This window comes from Anastrepha ludens, chromosome 5, assembly GCF_028408465.1.
Source record: "Anastrepha ludens isolate Willacy chromosome 5, idAnaLude1.1, whole genome shotgun sequence".
In the NCBI taxonomy this organism is placed as follows: Eukaryota; Metazoa; Arthropoda; class Insecta; order Diptera; family Tephritidae; genus Anastrepha; species Anastrepha ludens.
Window position 1 is genome coordinate 16,850,690 of NC_071501.1, and position 22,283 is coordinate 16,872,972.

The 22,283-nt window shown below is 35.9% G+C and overlaps 2 protein-coding genes and 1 long non-coding RNA gene across 12 annotated transcripts in view; 2 read left to right on the forward strand and 1 right to left on the reverse strand.

Moving 5' to 3' along the window:
- The first annotated feature begins 328 nt into the window (after positions 1 to 328).
- Positions 329 to 15,337, forward strand: LOC128865402 (sarcolemmal membrane-associated protein). 7 transcript variants are annotated; one of them, XM_054105743.1, is made up of 4 exons: positions 329 to 520; positions 5,712 to 7,381; positions 9,233 to 9,898; positions 11,714 to 15,337. In XM_054105743.1, exons 2-4 carry the CDS (start codon positions 5,714 to 5,716, stop codon positions 13,199 to 13,201), a joined length of 3,822 nt encoding a protein of 1,273 aa, XP_053961718.1. In that variant the 5' UTR covers positions 329 to 520; positions 5,712 to 5,713; the 3' UTR covers positions 13,202 to 15,337. The 7 variants fall into 7 exon arrangements, with proteins under 7 accessions (XP_053961718.1, XP_053961723.1, XP_053961717.1 ...); XM_054105748.1 differs by lacking the exon at positions 329 to 520 and adding an exon at positions 659 to 744; XM_054105742.1 differs by lacking the exon at positions 329 to 520 and adding an exon at positions 766 to 1,019.
- LOC128865403 (uncharacterized) lies at positions 7,793 to 18,558 on the reverse strand. Of its 2 annotated transcripts, none has more exons than XR_008454796.1 (3): positions 18,372 to 18,558; positions 17,899 to 18,281; positions 7,793 to 7,860 (listed from the first exon to the last, which is right to left on the reverse strand). It is a non-coding gene; the product is annotated as an uncharacterized LOC128865403 (long non-coding RNA). The 2 variants fall into 2 exon arrangements; XR_008454795.1 differs by lacking the exon at positions 7,793 to 7,860 and adding an exon at positions 15,179 to 15,264.
- A 3,241-nt stretch (positions 18,559 to 21,799) lies between these two features.
- Positions 21,800 to 22,283, forward strand: part of LOC128865271 (serine/threonine-protein kinase GL21140) — a 98,626-nt gene continuing 98,142 nt past the window's right edge. The window contains exon 1 of one of the 3 annotated variants that reach the window (XM_054105429.1): positions 21,800 to 22,023. The gene's annotated coding sequence lies outside the window, so the exon portion shown is untranslated. The remainder of the gene's footprint in view (positions 22,024 to 22,283) is intronic. The other 2 variants (XM_054105426.1, XM_054105427.1) reach the window with 2 other exon arrangements.

Below are 22,283 nucleotides of genomic sequence, written 5' to 3' on the forward strand. Positions count from 1 at the left end.
GCATACAAAGTTTTTGTAAATAATTTCGCAATTTCAATACATTCAACGTCCTACATATCCCAAAAAATTCAATAGCAATTTGAATAAAATATAACATAAAAATATGTTATTGGTTTTTTTTCAATTATCCAGAGCTCAGAATTTATAGGGTCAAACTCTATTTCTTCATACCTTTTAATACAGCTGAAATGCATTTTAAATAAAGTTGTAAATTGACCTGTAACTTTTGAGTATACACTGGTATCGCACTTGAAATCGTAATATTTTAATAGCTGGCATAAAATTTCTGTTTTCTGTATGTAGACAGTGTGGCAGCACTTTGTTACGAATATCAATCAATTTCTTCTCTTCTGCACGAAACGACTGAAAAATTCCTGTGAATATTATAAGAATTAAAAAATACGAATAAATAGGATAATTTTGCGTTTTAAATGCGAAACATTCAATAAACGTTATTCAGTTACAAAATTTAATTTGTTTCTAATTAATTGCGAACAAAGATTTGCAAACGAATTGTGAGGTGAGTGTGTGTTCGTGTAGTATATGTTCGTTGGTGTTGTAGCAGTGGCAGTAGCAGCCAGCAGTGGCTATGTAGCCGAGGCAGGCACAAAAAACAGGCATATAGAAATCGACGGGTGTGAGAAGCAAGAAACGGGTGCGTAGAGTAAAATAATAAGCACAAGGAATGGACGAATATAAAGTGAAATACGAGATTATCAAGTTTAAAAAGCGAGCGGGAATAAAGTAAGAGAAATACAATCGATCAAACGAATAGGAAAAAACATAGGCAAATGAAAATATCTTTGAAACCAGGAAGACAATTTTAAACAGTAAATATAGCAGTAAAGTGGCAAGTGTTTGTGCGCAAGTTGGTTAAGAAAGGCAACCAAGGATCAAATTTAAGCCCTGACAAAACAGTTAGTGAGAAAACAGTGACAACTGAAATAGTTATCCATAACAACGTTTGTGTCACAAGTGCAATTAAATTCAATTAAGCAATTTAAAATTAAATTAATCTGGTATGCAGTGAATTTTTGTATATTTGAGTTGATATGAGAGTACATAAAGTTACATGCCTTGTCAAGACGAAGAGTGAGTCTTATTGCCCTCTAAGCTACCACCCAGTTTATTGGTTATTACACTTCAGTATATGTGTTTCCATCGACATATAACTTCTGCCTCTTGTACGTAATAAGGAATTTCTACATTGTCATTCTGTGTAGCAGACAAAAAGACACTACGCGTCAATCAGCCAGTCAACGACAACGTAGTGATTACTCGGTCACATTGGCTTGTGGAGCCATTAATAATTATAGCCAGCAATCGCATTGTGTCAGTGTAATCGACTCTAACGAAAGACACGGGTGGAGTGTAACAACGAACACAACAACCTTATTGACAGTGCAACAGAAGCGCAAGTGGCTGCATAAAAGCGACTATGTAGCTGTTTTGCGGGTATGGAACTGGTCAGTGTATGAGCATAGCTTGTTTGTCGCTTCAGAATGTATAATACATTGCACGCTGTATGAGGGTATAACTAACTCGCTCATTATTTCTTGCACAAAGCATGGTTATAGTGTAATGTGGAGGAGCTACAATTATGTAAAGAAAAACTTCTTTGGTATTTTATAAACCTATTTACAATCTTGTTACTATGAATTTGACCAGCGATCCCACCTATCCCATTGGTATTAATGTAACTTTCTTTCTGTATACAATGGAAGTTAGCAACTTATTGATACTGCATATTAATGTCTTTAATTTGTTGTTCCTTTTTTGGTGCCTACGTTGCTGCTATTTGTTTTCTGGTTTTTAAAATGCACAGTTATGGGCGATTTGACACACATTAAGGTGGAGTGCCAATTATAGAGTGTGTGTCTGGTTTCTATTATTATTTGATTTTTCGTTTATTTTTCTACGGGCTTTCTCTATTTTTATACACAATCATATCTTTTTTTTTTAACCTGCCTATATAAATTTAAATGAATGCATTAAATAAGAAGTTGTTTACACATGATTCTATTGTATCGAAAACCCATGTATCGATTTAATTTTTTATATGCTACATGGCTGCTCGGTTTGTATGAATAACTTAGCAACCTTTCAAAAATTATAAAAATAACCCGCACTTTTTAAGTGTTTGGCATATGCTAACACTCCAATATTCTTGCATACGTACACCGTACATATTCTTCTATTTTTAAAGAGAAATATTTCCCAATTTACATGTTGCAATGGTCTGGGTGGAAAATTGAATTAGAAGAAAGTGCATATTTTGTGTTGAAAGTGAGATTATTCTGGTCCTCCCAAAATTTTTGGTAATTGCTTTTATAATTCTGTACTTGGATATTTACATACGCACTGCTTTGTTTACATTACGCGGCCATACAGCAAATTTGAGTTTGTGCGTGTTTATCATGTACATACATACATATTTACACAATTATAAAGACCGCGTTCATACAGGGCAACTTTTGTTGCTCCAACTTTATGAATTCTCTTTTGGTGTTGCCCGTCGTGTTCACATACCGCAACTCCTTTGCTTACAAGTAGTTGTTAGTCTACAGCCAACAACAACATTGAGAAGAACGAGAACACGAAGTGCGTTGACAGAGCACGGCAAGTGGGTGTCCCTCTCCTTTTTTCGTTACCCCTCTTCCATAAAAGTTGCCATGTTTGAACGCGGTTTTCGATTTGGGTATACACCCATTTTCAAAATATAGGGTGGGCCATGTAAAATTTGCTTTTTGAATCCGCTATAAAAAAAACTAATTAATATTTTTTCTAACTTTTTTTTTTTATTTTGAAGATTGAACATTGTCATTTATGAATGAAAAATAATATCTTCAAATGACTGCCACGACGGGCTTTACAGCAGGCCATTCGATCAACCCAATTTTTAAGTACATTTTCGATTGTTTGGGCTCCAATTTCATGAACGGCAACTTCGATTTCGTGTTTTAAAGCATCAATCATCTCTGCATGGACTATTTTTTGTGGGGAGCATTTGTCCTTAACGGCTCCCCACAAAAAATAGTCCAACGGGCTTAAATCACAGCTCCGAGGCGGCCAATGGATATCGGAATTTCGGCTAATTAATCGGTTTTCAAAAACGGTAGCCAAAAGTTCGAGTGTAACTTTGGCAGTGTGACATGTTGCACCGTCCAGTTGAAACCAAATGTCGTCCATGTCATCCTCTTCTATTTTTGGGTACAAAAACTCGTTGAGCATGTCACGGCAACGCTAGTCATTTACTGTAACCGCGGAAGAAGAAGAAGACTCACCACTTTGGAAATAGGTTTTCAATATTTTCCAATTATGTTCAAGCGTATAGCGTCCAATTTCGTAAATGTCAAACCTTTAAGTAAATTATGAACACATTTGACATGTCATTTGTGTTACCATTCTCAAAACAATAGGTGGTTCAAAAAGCAAACGCTATATGGCCCACGCTGAGAAGGAGCGTGATGATTTATTAAGTTTTACCAATTTTGTGGTATTTAATTTTTTTTATATTTTTAAAAGTTCTAAATTGTATACAAAAATCTAGCAAACTTCAAAAAAATACATCAAAATAACTAATATGGAATATATAGCAAAATTCTGGGTAAGCAGTTAGCCTATTCAATTAAAGCTAGTATAACAAATTGCAACTTTCAAGTAGCGAGTTTGAAATCACTCGTGTCGATTTTTATATCGATTGCCACAAAAAAAAAAATTGAAGCTTTGAAATTTTTTAAAGATTCTGAAGAAAATTTTGATGAAGATTTTTTTTTCTACTTTATTTGCTTATTCTATTTCGAATGTTAGCGAATTGCACTACAATTTTATAATATAAACATAGAAAAAAATTAATTACAAAAAAAGGTTAGAATTGGTTGTCGTTGTTGTAACAGCTTACTTAGAATTGGTAATCCGTCGCGCTCCTATTATTTTGTAAAAGGTGTAGTTTCCGGGCATATGTAATGTGAAACTATTTTATACCACGAAAAAACAATTGATAGAAAGAGCTTTTTCTAATAGCGGTCGCTCTTCGACAAGCAATAATAAACCTTCTAGTGTATTTCTGCCATGAAAACGCTCCAAAATATATATTAGGGCGGGTCGATTTAAAAATCACTCATTGCTCTGTGAAAATCGTATTCTAGGGATCAAAATAAGAAACTTTGCCGAAGGAACCATACCTCTAAAACGAGTTCTGATGTCCTCCAATTTAAAAATATCACCATTTTTAGCCTTTACATGAAAAAATCAGCTAAATGTCTATGTTTTTTCTTTATTTTTATTTATTTATAATAATATTTATTATTTATTTATAATAGTATCTATTTTTTCTCTTAAGAAATTTATTTAGTCAGAACATGCATACATATGTAAATGAAAAAATTAATTTAAGTGAGCTATAGAAAAGAAACTAAAAAGTTCGACCCAAATTGGGGGACATCAGAATTCGTTTTAGAGGTATTGTTCCTTCAGCAAAGTTTCTTATTTTGATCCCTAGAATATAATTTTCACAGAGCAATGGGCGATTTTTTTGCCTCCCCACAAATTAACCCGGCCTACTGTATATACATTTTATTCCATATAATGGCACTCTTTGTCAGGTTGATGGGCTCGATGGATTTAAAATAACCTCAATATCAGATGAGCACAGTACAATCGTCCATATAAACATAATTTGCTTCAAGGGTGTGCTACAGTTATTCGGTCGTGGGTTTTTGATTGTAATTATACACATATTTTGTAAATTTGCAGGCATTCTAAAACCAGTAAAGTAAATAATAAATTTCTAATTTCTGATACAAGGTGGCACTGAGTATGGGTAATTTTAATTGTATGAGTACATAAATGCATTCATTTTCATGCATTTAAGCATACATTTTTACTTGAGTTAAGAACTCTGATTACGTACAAGCCTTGTTACGCCATTTAACTGTTTTATCAAGTAGGTAACGTAGGTACTACTTCTATTAACCTTTTGGGGACGAGTGTCGGCATATAGCCGCCCAAGCCGTTTTACCGTTGCCTACGCGTGTCGGCATTTAGTCGCCCAAATTAGTTCGTAGCTGTAAGGCTGGCGACGTTTGTCGTTCTGAGCGATAAGATATGCATAGATATACTAAAGGAGTAATGTTTTCATTCAAAGACATTAGAGGCCATTAGCGATGAAGTCTTATCTTCCTTATAATGTAAACTTACCATGTGAGACGACGGTAGACTCAGAACGAATTTCAGTTCTTCGATTTAGTCTCTCAGGATCTCGGCCAGAGACCAATCAAACTTCGTTTTGTTGTTTTTTTTTTCAATTTGTTTGTTTATAATTATTTTTTGATTTTATGAAACATTTTTCTTGTGTTAAATAAAACCTTAGCTTTTCAACGTATTTATTTTCTTTACTGCGCACGTCCTCAGCGACGCTCGCCCGTCGAGCGGCTCCGTTCCCAAATAAGCTTTTCGATAATTTAAGAATATTATATTATAAATAATTGAATGTGTGCTTTTGGGAATATACATACGTAAGAAATATTTTCTGCACTGCATAATTCCTTATCACATCGATTCATGCAAACCAGCACGCACTGCTATCAAACTTTTTTTTTTGTTTTTTTTTTTTTGCAGAAAGTATTAATTTATACAAAAATATATAAACATTAACATAAACAACTTGCTGAGTATCTTTTTTTTCCTCTCATTTTATAATTTCTCTGCAGGTATGGTTTTAGCCAGCAACGAATGGCTTAACAGTTGCGAAGATGAGCAAAAGACGACGTCAGGTAATTCACAACCAGCGACAAGTACAACTGCTACAACACCCGCAACAGAAATTCACGAGGGTGCCGGCCCAACGACAGAGGTCACCAGCACGACTAACACCACAACTACAGCGAATCCAAATACACCACCAACATTAACAACGGCGCTCATTGCCAGCGCATATAACGAAATTATGTCTGAAAATAGGGAAACACATCATCCACAGCAGCAGCAGCAGCAGCAACAACAACAGCCATCGCAAAATAAAAAAAACAGTATCAACGACGCCTTAGTAGCGCCAGTTAGTCTGAACGATGTAAATACACCGACCGCTCAAGAAATTGTTAATAATAATAGCGAAGTGTTGAACTGTGATACTTCAAATGTAACTTCAAATTCTAATGCAAATAACACGAATGCCAATAGCAATATTAATGACAGCATTAGTGATAATAGTGGAGGTGTTGGCGATGCTGGTATGAATGCAAATATCGGCATCAGTAACAATGCTAATAATACCAATTTGTACTCCAATCCGAATTCAAACGCGAGCACACTACAGTCCGCCATTGTACGCCAATCGAAAGGGTCCACTGTCACCATCGGCACAGCACAGCCGGGCGGACTCATGCCACTCAGAGGCCCCATAACGGCGCAAGCTCTGAGCACCGCACTGCAGTCGGCTATGAATCTTAGCAATAATACCAAAGCCACAAGTGGACCAGTGGTGGGCAATCTGCAAAATAATTTTCTCGGCACGCTGGACCTGGATATGGGTGCAGCAAATATTGTTTCACTGCAACATACCGTAAAAGAGATAAGTTCGTCTATATGCAGTGCGTTTGTTGAGGCACAATCAAATATAACCAATAACGCCAGCAATCCGGTGCAGAATGTAGGTACCAGCGGCAACATTAGTATGAACATGGAAGCTACGGAAAATAATGGTCAGGCGAAAATTGTACTGCTCTGCGAAGCAAACTCACATCCGTTCCAGACACGCACCATATTTCTAATGCCGAATATCGAATGCAAAGTTGGACGTTTGATTGCGAAGAGTAAAGCCTCTGAATCGAATGCGATATTCGATTGTAAGGTATTATCACGCAATCACGCAGTACTGTGGTACACAGATGATGGAAAATTCTGGGTGAAAGATACAAAATCATCAAATGGTACTTTCATTAATGAAAATAAACTGGGCACTGAAGCTGCAGAGCTCCATTTCGGTGATATTGTTAAATTTGGTGTCGATGTGCTGGAGAATTCGCGCAAAGAAGTTCACGGCTGTATTATAGCTTTCGTAAAGCTGTACTTGCCCGATGGTCGTGAGGCCATATCAATCGATACGACCACCCAACGCTCACAGTACTCAGGCGAAGGTCGTATCAGCTACGAGGAGATGCATCGCTTGAACTTGTACATGCAAGAGGTGTCACAGAGAGAGAAAGCGCTTAAGTCGAAACTTTTTAATATACAAAATGTTTTGGATGCAACGCGCAAAAATTCAGCGCTTTGCTGGCAATCCTTAATTGCCGAGGATCAGTTGCTGCATCGCATCAATTCATTGGAGAAAAAATTGCAGATAATGGAGAAGAATGTGCCAGAGAGCGTACTGCGAAATGAGGTAAATAAATATTGATGGGGATTTTAGAGAGTTATGCTAGGATTGCTAGGGTTGATAGAAAAGATTTTTTTTAATAGCGTTCGCCCCACGACAGGCAAAGGTAAGCCTCCAAGTGTATTTTTGGCATGAGAAAGCTCCGCCGTTTGGAGAAGGTAGTAAACTGTAGGCCCCTCTATTTGTGGGAAAACATCAAGCTGCAAACCACAAATAGCAGGAGGAGCTCAGCCAAACACCCAGTGATGGGTGTAAGCACCAATGGTGGTCTTTAGGGTATTTTCAGGAATTCTTTTTTCCAATAAAAAAATGAAAAACGATATTTAAATTTCTTAGGCTTTTTATTTAACTTCTTTTAGATAAAAAAATAAAACAAAAATGTTTTTTTTTTTTTTAATTTTAAGAATTTTAAAAATTACGCTGAAATTGACATTCATGAAAAATTAGACCTGGATGGTGTTGTCCATTTTTGCTCTTCTATTTATCTGAAACAAACAAAAACCAAAATAATTATTAATCAGTATGACTGCAGCTATGTCCCTATGTACTAGAATAAAAAATAATACAAATTACAAAATGGCGCGGTTTTTTTGAATTTGACACTCTAAAATCGGGGTTTTCTTAGTTTTTAATTAAAAGAAAATTGAAATAATAATATGATTCTAGTACAGGCGATAGCCATTGATATTGTGAACAAGATAACAAAAACAAATTTCAGATGCTTCGGTTCAATAGTTTTTTTTTTTGTTTTTTGACAACACCAGGCCGAAAAAGGTAGTTTTGAGGTAATTGAGTTTAGAGTTTTGAGAGTGGCCGCGTGACGAATCTGACTCTACCTGCTAAAACGGCTGTGGAATCGAAAATACTGGGAATATTCTTCCAAAAATTTTACAGTATATTCTTAAAAGCCTATACTTTCAAAATATAAAAAATCTATTTTTCGAAAATTCTAGACCACCGGAACCCACTTAGTCGAATTAAGGGCGAAATGAGCTATAATTTTTAGCTTAAGTCTTGTAAAAAAAGCTTTTGATTTACATTTTTCAATCTTTAAACCATCCTTTAACTTAAAAAGTTTGAATAAAATTAAAAAAAAAGAAGTGCAATAAAACAACTAAACTAACTTAACAACTTAACTCTACGTTAGGCACCCGGGTCTGGCTAGAAGCCTTTTTCGACTTTGGATATGAATTTAACATGTTTCTCTTGTAGCTGAAGACTTGAGCTTCCACTTAGCTTCCTAAAATTTAATTTTCTCACGATTTATGGATATAACCATTTAAAAAGGATTCTTGAACAAGACGGGAAAAAGGCCAGACCCGGGTGACCAACCGAAGGTTTTAAAAAAGATGTCCAACGAAGGGTTAACGAGGTCTTGTTCATAGCATTTATTTTTATATAATAAATTAAGTTACTCAAGGAGAAGACAAGTTTTTAAAAGCGCTTAAGTAGAAAAGAAATTAGATGGCGCTGTTTATTCATACAAAATATTTCTAGAGGTGTGAAGGCAAAAGGATAAAAAGTTATTTGTTTTTTAAGTAAATATGAAAAAAAAGTGAAATAAGAAATTTATTTGATTGTGTATGTCGCTACCAATTGACTCAGCGTCATTAACAAGCGGTGCACCCAAATAGGCGCGGCCACCTCTGATTGCCCCGAAATAGGGAAATTTCAAATTATAATAGTATATCAGGAACTTGCAAATCAGTACTGATTGATAACGGCTTTGATATATATGGATTCAGTTAACATTTAATTAGTTACCAACAAATTGATTGAAAACGTTTTGTAATTGTGTTCACTACAAATTTAACTGCTGAATAAAATCCCTAATTGAATTATTTCTTCTTTTCAAAGGTATTAAAATTGCTCGAAGATAAAAACTCATATCAACTTACAGCCAAAGAAGCCTTACGCAAAGTCTACCAGGAGCGCTGCGACGCACTGCAAATGCTCTCGAAAATGGAATTGGCCTATGCCAATTCGGATGGTGAATGCAAGATATTGCGTGATCAAATAATGAATACGAAACAGTCACTACAGGATGTGAATACACGTTTGCAGCGGCTCGAAACAGATTACAATGAATATAAAGAGGAAGCCGAACGTAAGCAACAGGAGATAAAAGAACAAGAAGAACTGCGGATTGCAGAAATGATGGAGAAATTGCAACTGCGTGAATTGGAATGCGACGATTTGCGTCGTCGTGTATCCGAATTCATGCTGCAGCGTGCTGAACTGGTGGATGAAGAGGAAAAACAGCTGCAGTTGCAGGCCATTGAGAAGCTAGACGCAGTTATAGGCGATATGGATTTGGGAGAGGATGACGACGATGACGACGACGACGATGACGAAGATGATAATAGTGATGTGAAAGGTGATGAAGGTGACGGCGAACATAAGGAGGATGGAAACGAGAAGGATGGTGGTAAAAAAGCATTGCGAAAGTCAGCGGTGGCGAAAGGTCTCGAGGCAATGAATGGCGTGGAAGCGAAAATCATGAATAGCAGCAACGAAAAAGAGGTAAATTCAACAGAAGTAACTTAGAATAGAAACTTAGTAAAGCTACCAATTATTATTAGATAAAATACTTTACGTATATATGATAGGTACCAGTTCCACTAAGAGCTTGAATGCAATATTTGCACATAACCTTGTCCTAAAACGTTGCTACGTTGCTCTCCGCTACCAACCGCCATAATTAAGTGGATTGTACGTGACTACTATTCGGTTGGTCCCTGAAAAAAAAAGCATTTCTTTGTAATAGCGGTTAACACCGAGTGCATTTCTGTTATAGAAAGGGGTTATAAAATTTTGTACCGCTTGAAATCGGTGCATATCTGAAGATCCTTCTTTGGGTAGGAAAACACTAACACGCATACCATAAACTGGAAAAGCGCACCTAAACCCTCACAAAAGAAATAAGCATATCTTTTAAAAGAGCAATATGTGATATGTACATATATGTAACACATGGGCTAAAAAGTCCCGGCCTTAGTAAAGAAAACACATTTTTTTGTTGTTCAAAATCAGCTTTACTCATCAACGTAATTTCCATCAATAACAGCACAGTTATTCCAGCGCTGCTCTAACATTTCAATACCACTTTTGTAGAACGATTTATCTTTTGCCTCAAAAAGGCCTCAGTTTCAGCGATAACCGCTTCATTCGAGCGAAATTTCTTACCGGCGAGCATTTTTCTTTAGGTCTGCGGAAAGCCAGTAGTCGCTGAAAGCCAAATCTGGCGAGTACGGTGGGAGCATTGGAAGTTCAATTCATGTAGTTTTGCCATAGTTTTGAATCATCAGCACGTTCTTGTCTTTGGACAACAGTGGACAAACGCGGCACCCACTTTGAACAGAGCTTTCTCATAGTCAAATGCTCATGCCATATTAAGCCCTATAATTCTTTTAATATCTTTATGATGTCAGCTAATACCCGCAACTTCACTTTTCGATCATTCAAAACGGTTTTGTGGATTTTTTTGATGTTTTCTGGTGTTACCACCTCAATTTCACCTCCACTGGTCCACTGCGTTGTGCATCATCGGTGTCTCTACGCACATGTTTGAAACCAGCAAACCATCGTTTGTTTCTGAGGGAGCGGAGTTCCCATAACACTTCAAGCCATTATTTCGCTTGGTTTTTTTTCCACCAAGAAGCAGTGAAAAATTAAGCACGAAATTCTTTTTGATCCATTGTTTTTTAAATAACAAAAGTAGATTCGCTCTTATCCCAATAACTCACGAACTAATGAATAGAATATCATGAAGCTTTAACAGCTGGCTTTTTAAGGTTAGTACTAACTGAAAAAGAGGTGAATGCAATAAAATTAGTTGGGTGGCCGCCGTAGCCGAGTGGGTTGGTGCGTGACTACCATTCGGAATTCAGGGTGAATGCAGGTTCAAATCTCGGTGAAAGAACAAAAAAAAAAACTAATAGCGGTCGCCCCTTGGCAGACAATGGCAAACCTCCAAGTGTATTTCTGCCATGGAAAAGCTCCTCATAAAAAATATCTGCCGTTCGGATTCGGCTTGAAACTGTAGGTCCTTCCATTTGTGGAACAACTTCAAGACGCACACCACAAATAGGAGGAGCAGCACGGCCAAACACCAAATTATATATATATATGTATAATCTTTGTGTTAGGAGCGGGACTTTTCTGCCCATGTATTAAGAGTGCACGTGCGAAAGATCCAATTAGTAAAAAAGTCACAAATAGTTTATAAGCGACTCCATGTAATCCACAGTCAGGCTAGTTCTCGTAGATTATTTTCGTAATAGTATTACAAATTCTATACATTTATGTAAATGAATGCTTTCTTTAACTGTATTTTAGGTGTTAAACATTTCATCCAAATCGGAGGTTGCGCAAAAGAAGTGCAAGCAAAAAGGCAGCGCCAAAGAATCGACAATTCTCAAATGGCTGCAAAATTCCGATCTGAATCAAAAGGAAGGTTCCATCGATATTTTCAAAGCCATTTGTAATGAGTCCGATTCGAGTGATGAACCAGATCTTCCAGCGATTGAAAACGATGCTGTGAACGTGGACAGTGAAAGTGGTATTGACACCAATACAACTTCAGCCGAGGAGATCAAATTGAAATGCAAGAAATCGAAGAACAAATTACAAAGCGTACAGGCCATACTATGTCAATTAGTAGAGACAGAAATGGCAAAAGAGTGCTATAAATCATCTGTTGCTGTTGAGCACAACGATGAAGAAAATGAGGCTTTAAAGTTGTCCGGAAATGAAGAGGGGCATGCTTCGACGAATGACGATCAAAGGTTGGTTCTACTCAAGCGCAGTGTAGCCATGCTGAGTGAAGCATACAAAGAGCTCTGCGATAGTTTGAATGAGAAAGAGTTACATAAGTCATTTACGGCGGACGTGAAAGAGAAGTCGCCGCAACTCACATCAACTGCTCAGACGCAATTCGAAAACTATGCACCACTCAATACTAGCGGCGGCAGTGCAGTAAAAAGGCTGAGCACACAGGATACACTGAAGCCGCTTGCAGAGGCTGTTGAAGATGAGGTGCCTGAATTCGACTTGCGTGAGAGTAATCTGCAACCGCAGCACAAAATTGACGAAGAATGCACCACTGCAGTGACTACGCCATCCACAATCGTTTCGCCCGGCGACATAGTAGACAAAGCAATGAGCATCAGCGAAGAAGTGTTCGCATATCAGCAACAGATAAAAGAGCTGAACCAGAAGCTTGAACAAGTGGAGTGTGATGCGCAAAATACACTCGAAATCATGCAAATTGAATGCGACACTTTCAAAGAGAAAGTGACGCAACTAACCAAAGTAGTTCAAAAAGAGTGCGAGGAGAAACAAGAGCTTGAGAAACTGCTCGAAGCGCGTTCCAGTATGGAGAAAGTACATATGCCGATAGAACAAAGCACGGAACAACGGTTGGATGCGGCAACGGCAATCAAAATGCCACTAAGTGGAGCCGCAGTACCTGAGGCTAGCGCTAACGACAAGGCGTCGGAATTGCATGATTGCAGCGGCGATGAGTTGCGGGCCGCTGATAAGGAAAATTCTACTAGCGGCAAATTGGATGCAGATTTCGAAGCGCAATTGCATGACGACTTGGTGGCCATAAATAGTAATGCACTGGAGCGCGAGGAGGAGCTGATCGTGTACAAAGAACGATTGGAGAAGACGCAAAACGACAATCTGCAGTTGCGCAACGAGATAGCGACTTTGCTACTGAAATCGGGCACACAGGCTCAAACGCATATGGTCAAGCAATTGCTAGCATATGGCACAGTAGTGGTGGCCATTATTGTTTACTTTATCACAATGTATTTCTAAGTGCTGCTGTTTGCCGTTGTTATGTATGTGAAGCGAAAGTAAGCGAATTCGAACGCGGAACGGATAGATAAACATATAAAATACATCCAAATAAAGTGGGAGCATGTTAAAGCTAAATTAGGGAATTAGAACAAAGCGAACGAATACAAAGTAGGAAAATGCTGTGAGCACTTGCAGCAATTTTGCGATTAAAAGAGCAGCAGCACAGTATACATAAGATGGTTACAGAAAAAATTTACGTCCAATGCTGGTGCATTTTTGTGCGGGTAATCGCAACGAGATCAGCAGACTGTCGTAGCAAATGCGGTCAAGCATTAAAGGCATTTCACCACATTGAGCCAACAATGAGCTGTGTCGTCCATTATGCTTCGAAATGTTGAATTTTCCCAAGCGGTAACATTTCTCGATAGCCAAGTTCAAGGCAGCTTCAAGGTTCTCTAAATTCTTTCTTGCCAAGTATTCGTTCGACCTATACTACGCCACACACACACACACCTACACGAAAAATCAACAATACATACGTGGAAGAAATTAGTTTCATTACGAAAAAATGTAGATATTAGCAAACTCTTAGTTTGTACAAATATTTAAATTGCCACGAGAAATACTTATTACTAAGATAAACGAAAAAAGCATATACGCATATACAAACAAAACACCAATTCAAACTACAAGCTAATTAAAAAAATAAATTATAAATAATCTGAAAAATGTATAGCTTTAATGATAACTGAGAAGCAAACAAAAAGCATAGCTAAACGCCAAGAAATTATATGTACGTATGTATATTTACATGCATCTGTGTGTAATTCTGTGAAAAAAGAAAATATGTGTGCTAAAACAAAAAAATTGTATCAAATTGTGTGCATGTGTGCATTTACATAAATTAAGTGTGGCGATAATTTCCAAAAACAAAAAACAAAAACACATCTAATTGAAACATACAAATCTAAGCCTCACACACTCATCTTTGCTGCTTGCTGGGCTGTTACCTAATTGCTATTGCATTCATCGTGCGTTGCAATTAAGCGAATGTTGCATTTTTTTAAACTTAATTTAAATTATTGCATACTTAGACTCACAAAAACAAAATATACATATATACAAATAAAAATAGCAAACACGCGTACACTTTATAGGAACACGTATTATAAAAGCTATTATGAAATCGTAACACAATCACAAACTATATATATATATTCTTATTCTATACCTTTATGGCGCTTGTTCAACATTTACATTCAAACTTACGTAATCTTACAAAACAAAACAAAACAAACTTATTATTACTGTCGTGGCCGGCAAAGTAAACTCCCGTACGAAGGGGAAGTGTGCGCAAATTATGACAATGTTTGATACATTTGTGTGCGTATATTATTTCAAAGTTGTTGCTACAATCGGCCACCCCTATAACTACGCATAATACCTATGATTACACTTAATTTTATTTTCGACAAAGCGTGGATTGAAATACAAAAATAATAACTGAAATGTATTTCTATTTTTGTTCTGCTTTTCTTTATTTGCTAATTTAATCTGAATCGAAAATGAATTAAAATTGTTAGAAATAATTTTCGAAGTCGAACGCCCGCCCGTGCAGTACAATTATAATTCCTTGCGCATTAAAATTCATATTTTCAAAACAGAAGTTATTTTTGTAATTTGCTATATTTTCTGTTGAGATAATACACATAAAACATGATCTGTTCTTATTTAAAAATTTTAGACTGTCCCACATGCATCCGCAAGGTGTGCATGTGCAGCAGTGCAGTTGTTTTTTTTTTCTTGTTTTCAAAATCACAACTTGTGTGCTCTACATTAATGATGATTATTATTATATACTGCTATTATCATTACTATTATTTAAATTGTTAGTTTTTAGTTGAAATTATTATTATCATAATTTGTAACATCATAATTTTATAAAAAAAAAATTTATGAAATATATATGAAAAACAAGCGAAATATAATATTTATGTAAAATTATTTGAAATTTGTTGTGCAAATTATCTAGTATATTTATATATGTATGCTATTTAATGCGAACACAGCCAACCACGCATCTGAAATAAAACGAAATACGAACCATAGAAGTTAAAGAAATCACGAATAAAAAATTATGAAAATTCTTGTATATCAAGAACGTGTTCTTTATGCTAAATTATACCACATATTATTAGGTCTGTTCATGAAGCAAATAATGTGTAACAGTTTTGGTGTTCATGTACGCAAAAATCTTGCAAAGGAGGGGAAAGTGAGAGAGCAAAATAACAACAATTAATTCTGAGGGGAAGTTGCAAATTTTTACTGGATACATTTTTGTTTGTAAGAATTTGCAAGTGAAAAAAACGGCTGATCGCAAAGTAAAAATAAAGACAAATTAAAAAAAAAAAATTTGCAATTTTCCCCGCCAACAATTTGATCAGCTGTTCGTAAAACTTGCACATTGTTACTGGTTTTTCGTTCATGCACTTTTTTTTTGATACTTTTCTCGATGAGAGCAAATTTTCTAAAATTACGTTACTGGATAATTTTTATATGAACAGACCTAAAGGGTTTTCCAATAAGAGGTGTTATTTTGATATTCAAAGAAGAATGCTATTTTTTATAATAATATAAATGATCGGATGTTTATTTCATTATAAAGAGGAAGGTATGCCGTTAATAGTGGAAAATAACATCAGGCAAATGACCACCACGACCACGCTTACAGGACAATATCCTTTTCAAGAAATTTCCCATAACCGAATTGCAAAGTGGCTGCCCTATGTCCTCGATAGCCTCACAAATTCCATCTCTGAGGTCTTGATTTAACCCTGGGCTGTTGGCGTAGACCTTCTCTTTCACATTGCCTCAAATAAAAAAGTCACAAGGTGTTAAATCTCAAGATCTCGGTGGCCAATTGTGATCACCTCTTCGAGAGATAATACGATCCGGAAACTTTTCCCGTAAAAGATCAATGGTTTCGTTGCTTGTGTGGCACATAGCGCCGTCTCTTGCTCAGGGTGTGGCCAATCTTTTCCAATTGGCTACAGGGAAGTTCCAATAATTATTCCGGTTAACTGCAGATTTGACTGCGGACCTAATTCCTCAGGTTGACAGCCATCATAGAGGTTCTAGAATAACACCGTTTTCGACTGAAAAACAGGTAAATCTTGCAATCTTCAAGCTAATTTAATTCTAAATTCTGCCTTTATATTACAAGGCTCTAGCCGCACTGCGATTTTTTAGCAATTGATGTTATCAACGACCCGCAGGTGAGCAATGGGGAATGGTCATGAGCCAGTCGTCCGTAGGCCGAAGCATACATACATAGTGTAATAGATGTAATTAACCGTTCCATGTTTTGCGCAAGGGTGACGCAAGTGGAGCGGCAAGCGTCAAAAGAAATTTTTGATTGAGTTGCATGGCGGTGGCGCGGCTCCTAAAGCAATATATGTTCATACATGTGTACAAAGAATTTACTAACTTTTAACGATTCGGCAATTGTTATTTTTGTCTACAGTATTTGCCATTTGCACTAGCGATTTTGCTATTCACAAACTTGTGTTAACTCGAAAAGCATTTGTTTTATTCACTTCAAACTTTCATTAAGATATTTAAGATAAATTTTCATATTAAGATATTATACTTTAAGAAAACGCAAAAAAAATCGATTTTTTTTTAATTCTGACTACCCCTAACCCCTTAATACTCTACGTACACATGCACACATGCACATATTTTGCTTTAAGATACCAAAAAACCTGCTCCACTTCAGTATTTAGATGGTATTACATAAATACAGTTGGCCCGCGTAACCTTTGCTCAGTTACGTTCTAGATATTGTAGCAGATTAAACGCCTACCTATGCAGCCAGGGAGAGCTGTTGATGTAATGGGATTTAGGTTTGCGCACTACCCCAGGCTGTCGAAGAAACGAGTAACCAGTGCCAAAGCTGGACTTTTACAGAGAAAGTGCTCAATAGCCTCCTTCTTGAAAAGTTCTCACAGCTTCTGCAGAGGGGGTTAAATGATAAACCTACCTTCTCCGCATGTGTGCCAATAGTCCTATGACCCGTAAACAGAACTATGAACGAACTAATACAGCGATACTAATCACCTATTCACATGCCCTCTTAAGCCCGCTCATCTAACACAGCTCTCACTCTGGACCCAAACCACTAAAAGAGCATATTTCCTGGGTCTACCGTTAGGTGAGATAGACGATGATGATTGGTGGCTAAATCGTACCGGAAGGGCTTGATGAACTGCAACAACAATGAATTGGAGTAGATGGATCATTTGAAACACCTCCTAAAATGATAATGTGACTGCAAAAGAGTTCTAACAAAAACAATATAAAAGCTCATATTTAGTAGCATGAACGTAGTGAAAGGTTACTCCTTTTCATGTTCATGACAGGCGGATATGTCTCGGATCTATTATATTCGGCCAAGGACCATCACTTCACATACATATTTCTTTAAATTGTTATGAGTGATGTTACAAATAAAAAAAAGGTGGGAATTATTAATTATTTGAAAAATATATGTAACTGTAATTACTAATAGTCTATCGTTACGCTCACCAGTTCAAGGGCCCGCTATAAAACGATTTAGCTCAAAAATGCCACACCAGTTCAACAGGCGTGGGAGGTAGACGTCTGTGTCGATATTTATATGGAATGTGCGCATAATTGCATTTTAAGTAGCTTACCATTCGCTAAATTTGCTAGACATCATGACGTTTTCCGCAACCTCGCTGCACTTGCTCCTCACACTGTTATTTTTAATACCGTTTTTTGCCGTTACGGTGTCAGACAAATTGGCAGCCTTTCAAACGGCATGTCCCATGCAACTGGCATACATTCTTTTTTTTTTTGTATTTCATGCCTTTACACGATTTCTCTATCAATTTCTATTTGATTTGTCTCTGTTTTCTTTGAGTAAACACAGGAAATGCTATAAATGATTATGGCGATTCGAGTGGACGGACACAGCTTCTGGCCATTGTGATAACTCAAATATGTACATTCATACATACGTACATACATATAAAAATTCACAGTACAACAGAAATTTAGCGGGCATTGCAATAATCTATGAATAAAATATTAAGTGTATATAAAAAATGCACTCGAAAACTAAAATACTTTATAAGTAATTCATATTTGAATGCATAACACGTACAATTGGATTTTAGTAGTCTCCTCATTGTATTGCTGCGGTTGTTCAAAGTCTATCCTTGATCAGTATTTTTTTTTTTTTTTTGTTACAATAAATACAATAAAGTAGCAGAAATCACTATGAAAGCAGCAATCACCTTTTAAAGTGAAAATATTATTATGGTGTGGCCAATATCAGCCCATTAGCCAGCTCTCAGCGAATTTGATAGAAGTGACCGTTGGGCTCGGTTTGTTTACGAAAAAACTAAGAATGTGCTTGTGATATACAAAAAAAAAAAAAAAATGAAGGGGTTAGGGTAGTCAGAATCTTCAAATTTTTTGTTTTGGATTTTCTTGAAGTATAATATTATATCTTAAAAATAATGTGTAAAAATTTGAAGTGAATCCGACAAATACTTTTCGAGTTATTCAACAATTAACAAAGGGCGCTCGGGCAAAATTAAACAAAAACAAAAACTTTACATAAGTTTTTCTCAAAACTATGTTTTTTGAACTTGTGATCATTGTAACTTAAAAACCAATATTTTAATAAAATTTACACTGCTTTTGAAAAAGGATTTTGAAGGATTTTTTTTTCAAAATTTCGATTTTTTTGCCGGTTTTTTTCTCGAAAATCTGAAAAATATTTCCTGAGGCCGCCATAATGTTAATTTTGTAAAAAAGCTTCGACAAGGCACAAAATTATCTATTAATAAAACTAATTTTTCTTGTCCAATTGATTTTAAATGAATCCCCAAGGACTTGTGATGATCACCGCAAGGGACTTCTGGAGAAACCGGCTCCACACAAACTGCGATAACTTTTACAATTATTAATTTTTTTTTGAAATTTTACTAAAGTCAAGTCGAAATATGATGTATTAATGCTGTTTTTATTTATGTAAAATAAAGCAATTGATCATAATTTTTTCGGGCCTCTGACTACCCTTACCCCTTAACACAATGTCACTTCGTTGCCGTCGGTACAACTACTAATTGGACTGTTGTTGTGTGAATGCGTATGAAATTCCCGTGACATGACAACCGAAGTACCCCTCACAATTTCGTTTTCCACCATAGCTATTGGTCAAACCTAGTAATCTATCATCCTTGGCTGTGCATATGTATTTGAGTCTGCGTCTGATCTTGCACACTGCTTTTAAACTCCAAAATATATATGTAAGTTACCCACTCATCTACCATCCCTTTCCCACTGGGCAAACCCTGTCGAAACGTTATGTATGGTTGAAATCGCCTGTTTCCTGAGATAGACGACGACTGAGATTTCACTGTCCTTTCAGAATTTTGTGAACTTTTACAACAACAATGAAAATAAGTTTTTGGCTTTAGGCTGAGACCTGCAAGTAGTTTTAAGCCGGTTTAATTAAATTTACCTACAATATTGGAATTACGCAAATTAAATATACAGTGAAACCTCCCACAAACCCCACTCACGGTTCCACAATTTTCGTCCGCTTATGGGGAGTGTCCGCTTATGGGGGTTGAAAAAAACTCTAAGTTAAAATTACTATCCCACCTCTTTAAACAATTTTTTATGTTTTTTTATGGTACGTTCAGTTTTTTTCATATTTATTGAAAAATATATATGTATGTATGTACATTTTTATATTGGGAACAATGAATATATTTACACATTTGAATATACATACATATTTCATTGAACATGTTTATATTTTAGGCTTCAAAAATTCATATACCGTAGTCTGTCGTAGATTTTCCTGTTTATGTTTCAGAAAAAGGTTTTCAAGATGACATTCTAAAGTCTTGGCGTATCAATTTTTGAGCCATCCGCGTTTAAGAACTTTTTCTTTTCGTTGACGTTATCACCGCCCATCCATATTCTTTTAATATCTTCCTTTTGTATCACGAGAGTGCCAGCTTGGGTTTTTCCAATATTGAACCTTTAAAAGCAAAACAAAAGGAAACCTGTTGAAAAGATATTAAAAAAAACAATTTTGTGTAGTACTAACCTCTTTTCTAGAGCACAAACAGATAAATTTTCCTTATACACAATTAAAACGTCCATTTTTTTCCTTAATGGAAAGCATTTTCTTTTTCTGTGACATTTTCACTATTGAAACAATTAACACAATATAAAAGTTTTGCAAAATACAAATCAAATTATTCAAAAATTTCTGTTCTTTTCATGCTAAAAGCTACACATTGTTATACATAGATCCCGTTACACGTTCACATGTTTCAGCATGTAGATTCGTGTGTTTAGTTTAGTTATGTATTCTTTTTTTATTTCAACTATTGTCTATCTACTATCTTTGTTGTCCGCGGATTAGAGTATCGCGTCCGCTTATGAGAGGTCTTTATTGTTTTCTTTACACATTTGTTCAGTGATATATTTTGCTTGTCCGTTACCGAGAGGTCCGCGTCCGCTTTCGAGAGGTGATTAGAACAAAAAAAATGAGAAAAAGTGTCCACGTCCGGTTATTAGAGTGTCCGGTTATTAGAGTGGAATTCGTTCTATAAACACAACATAAAGCTTGGTCCCTCAGTTTTTGTCCGGTTATGGGGAGTGTCCGCTTATTGGAGGTGTCCGCAAGGGGAGGTTTCACTGTATATGGTTTAGTACTATCACTCCAATAAGATTTACCAATAATTATGGGGAAAGCGATTATGCTATTTTGATAACAAAAACAATTTCCTAAAATTGCGGGAGGAAAATTTAAAAAATTCTACATTTCAATTATTTTCACAGGTGTCACCCTGTCACCCTGCTGGCAATACAAATTTTATTTTTAAATCACCTTGTTGCTAGAAATTATAGCAGAAATCATTTTGAATTGGAAATTATTGTGCGATCACAATAACAGATGCATTCTAAGGCTACGAAAAATGTTAAATTTAATGTTCGTCAATAGAAAAATATATAATTAAACGTATTATCGCGCAAACATTTTTAGAAGCATGCGTGGCAATATATGAAAACGAAAACTATATTTCTTTGTAAATATATCAAAAACTGATAGTATTTAAGTATTTCATATAGTTTACTTTATTTTATTTTTATAAGTATTTTTGAAAACGTTATTAAGGACATAATGGTATTCAAAGGGGTTAGGGTACGTAAATTGTAAATTTAGTTTTTGGTAAAAAACTCGTTCTTAGGACAATGCATTACTTTGATAAAAAAGTTTGACAGCTAATATAAAATAGTTGTTCACAATAGAAGAATGGGTTATTGTTTTAAGTTGATTTTGTGCAAGATTAAATTTGGATATAACTGACCGGTACGGAGTTATCGCAAGATTAAAGTTTCTTTCAACGTTACTTTTTACTTGAAGTAATTTGGAAAAAAAAACAAAGATATTCTGTAGCAACCCTGTTTTGCTAGGGTATGTGAATATAATCCACAAATGTATTCAATTTTTCTTTTATTGATCTCTTCTTCTTTTCCAACGGCAAATACTTTCTACGTAGCTCTGTCATTAGTTCGATTGTGAGCTGTCAGTTTAGTTTTTTCTCTGATGTATATGAGTGCTTTTTACGGCTGATTAGAAAATTAATTCTTAAATTTGTGAATTTTATGTTACAATAACCAAGGAGTGCAATAAATCATTATGCGGTGTATTCTGGTTGTTGACTAAAATTTAGAAAAAAATCAACGTAAATATACCAACTTTATACAGTGGGTTTATCAATAGCGTACGTATATGGGCGTGTGAACAGCCAACCTGCCTTCGGTTTTGTGGGGTGCATGTGTGTGTGTTAAGCTCTACTAACTTTTGTTAAAGCAGTAAATTTAATGCAATGCAGTAATTTCGGATGTGTTGCAATATATTTGAAAAGTAAAAATTCAAAGCCAATGAATTGTGTGCTGTGTTAAAAGACCAATAAAAAGCTGTTCCAATACAGATGCGAAAATTCGCATATGCAATAGGAATGTATAGATGGGGGGATAGGAA

Coding starts and splice junctions, on each gene's coding strand:
- LOC128865402 (XM_054105741.1), top strand. CDS start 1,053: ATGAGAGTACATAAAGTTACATGCCTTGTCAAGACGAAGA. Junction 1,093..5,711: donor ATGCCTTGTCAAGACGAAGA/GTGAGTCTTATT, acceptor ATTTCTCTGCAG/GTATGGTTTTAGCCAGCAAC. Junction 7,382..9,232: donor AGAGCGTACTGCGAAATGAG/GTAAATAAATAT, acceptor TTCTTTTCAAAG/GTATTAAAATTGCTCGAAGA.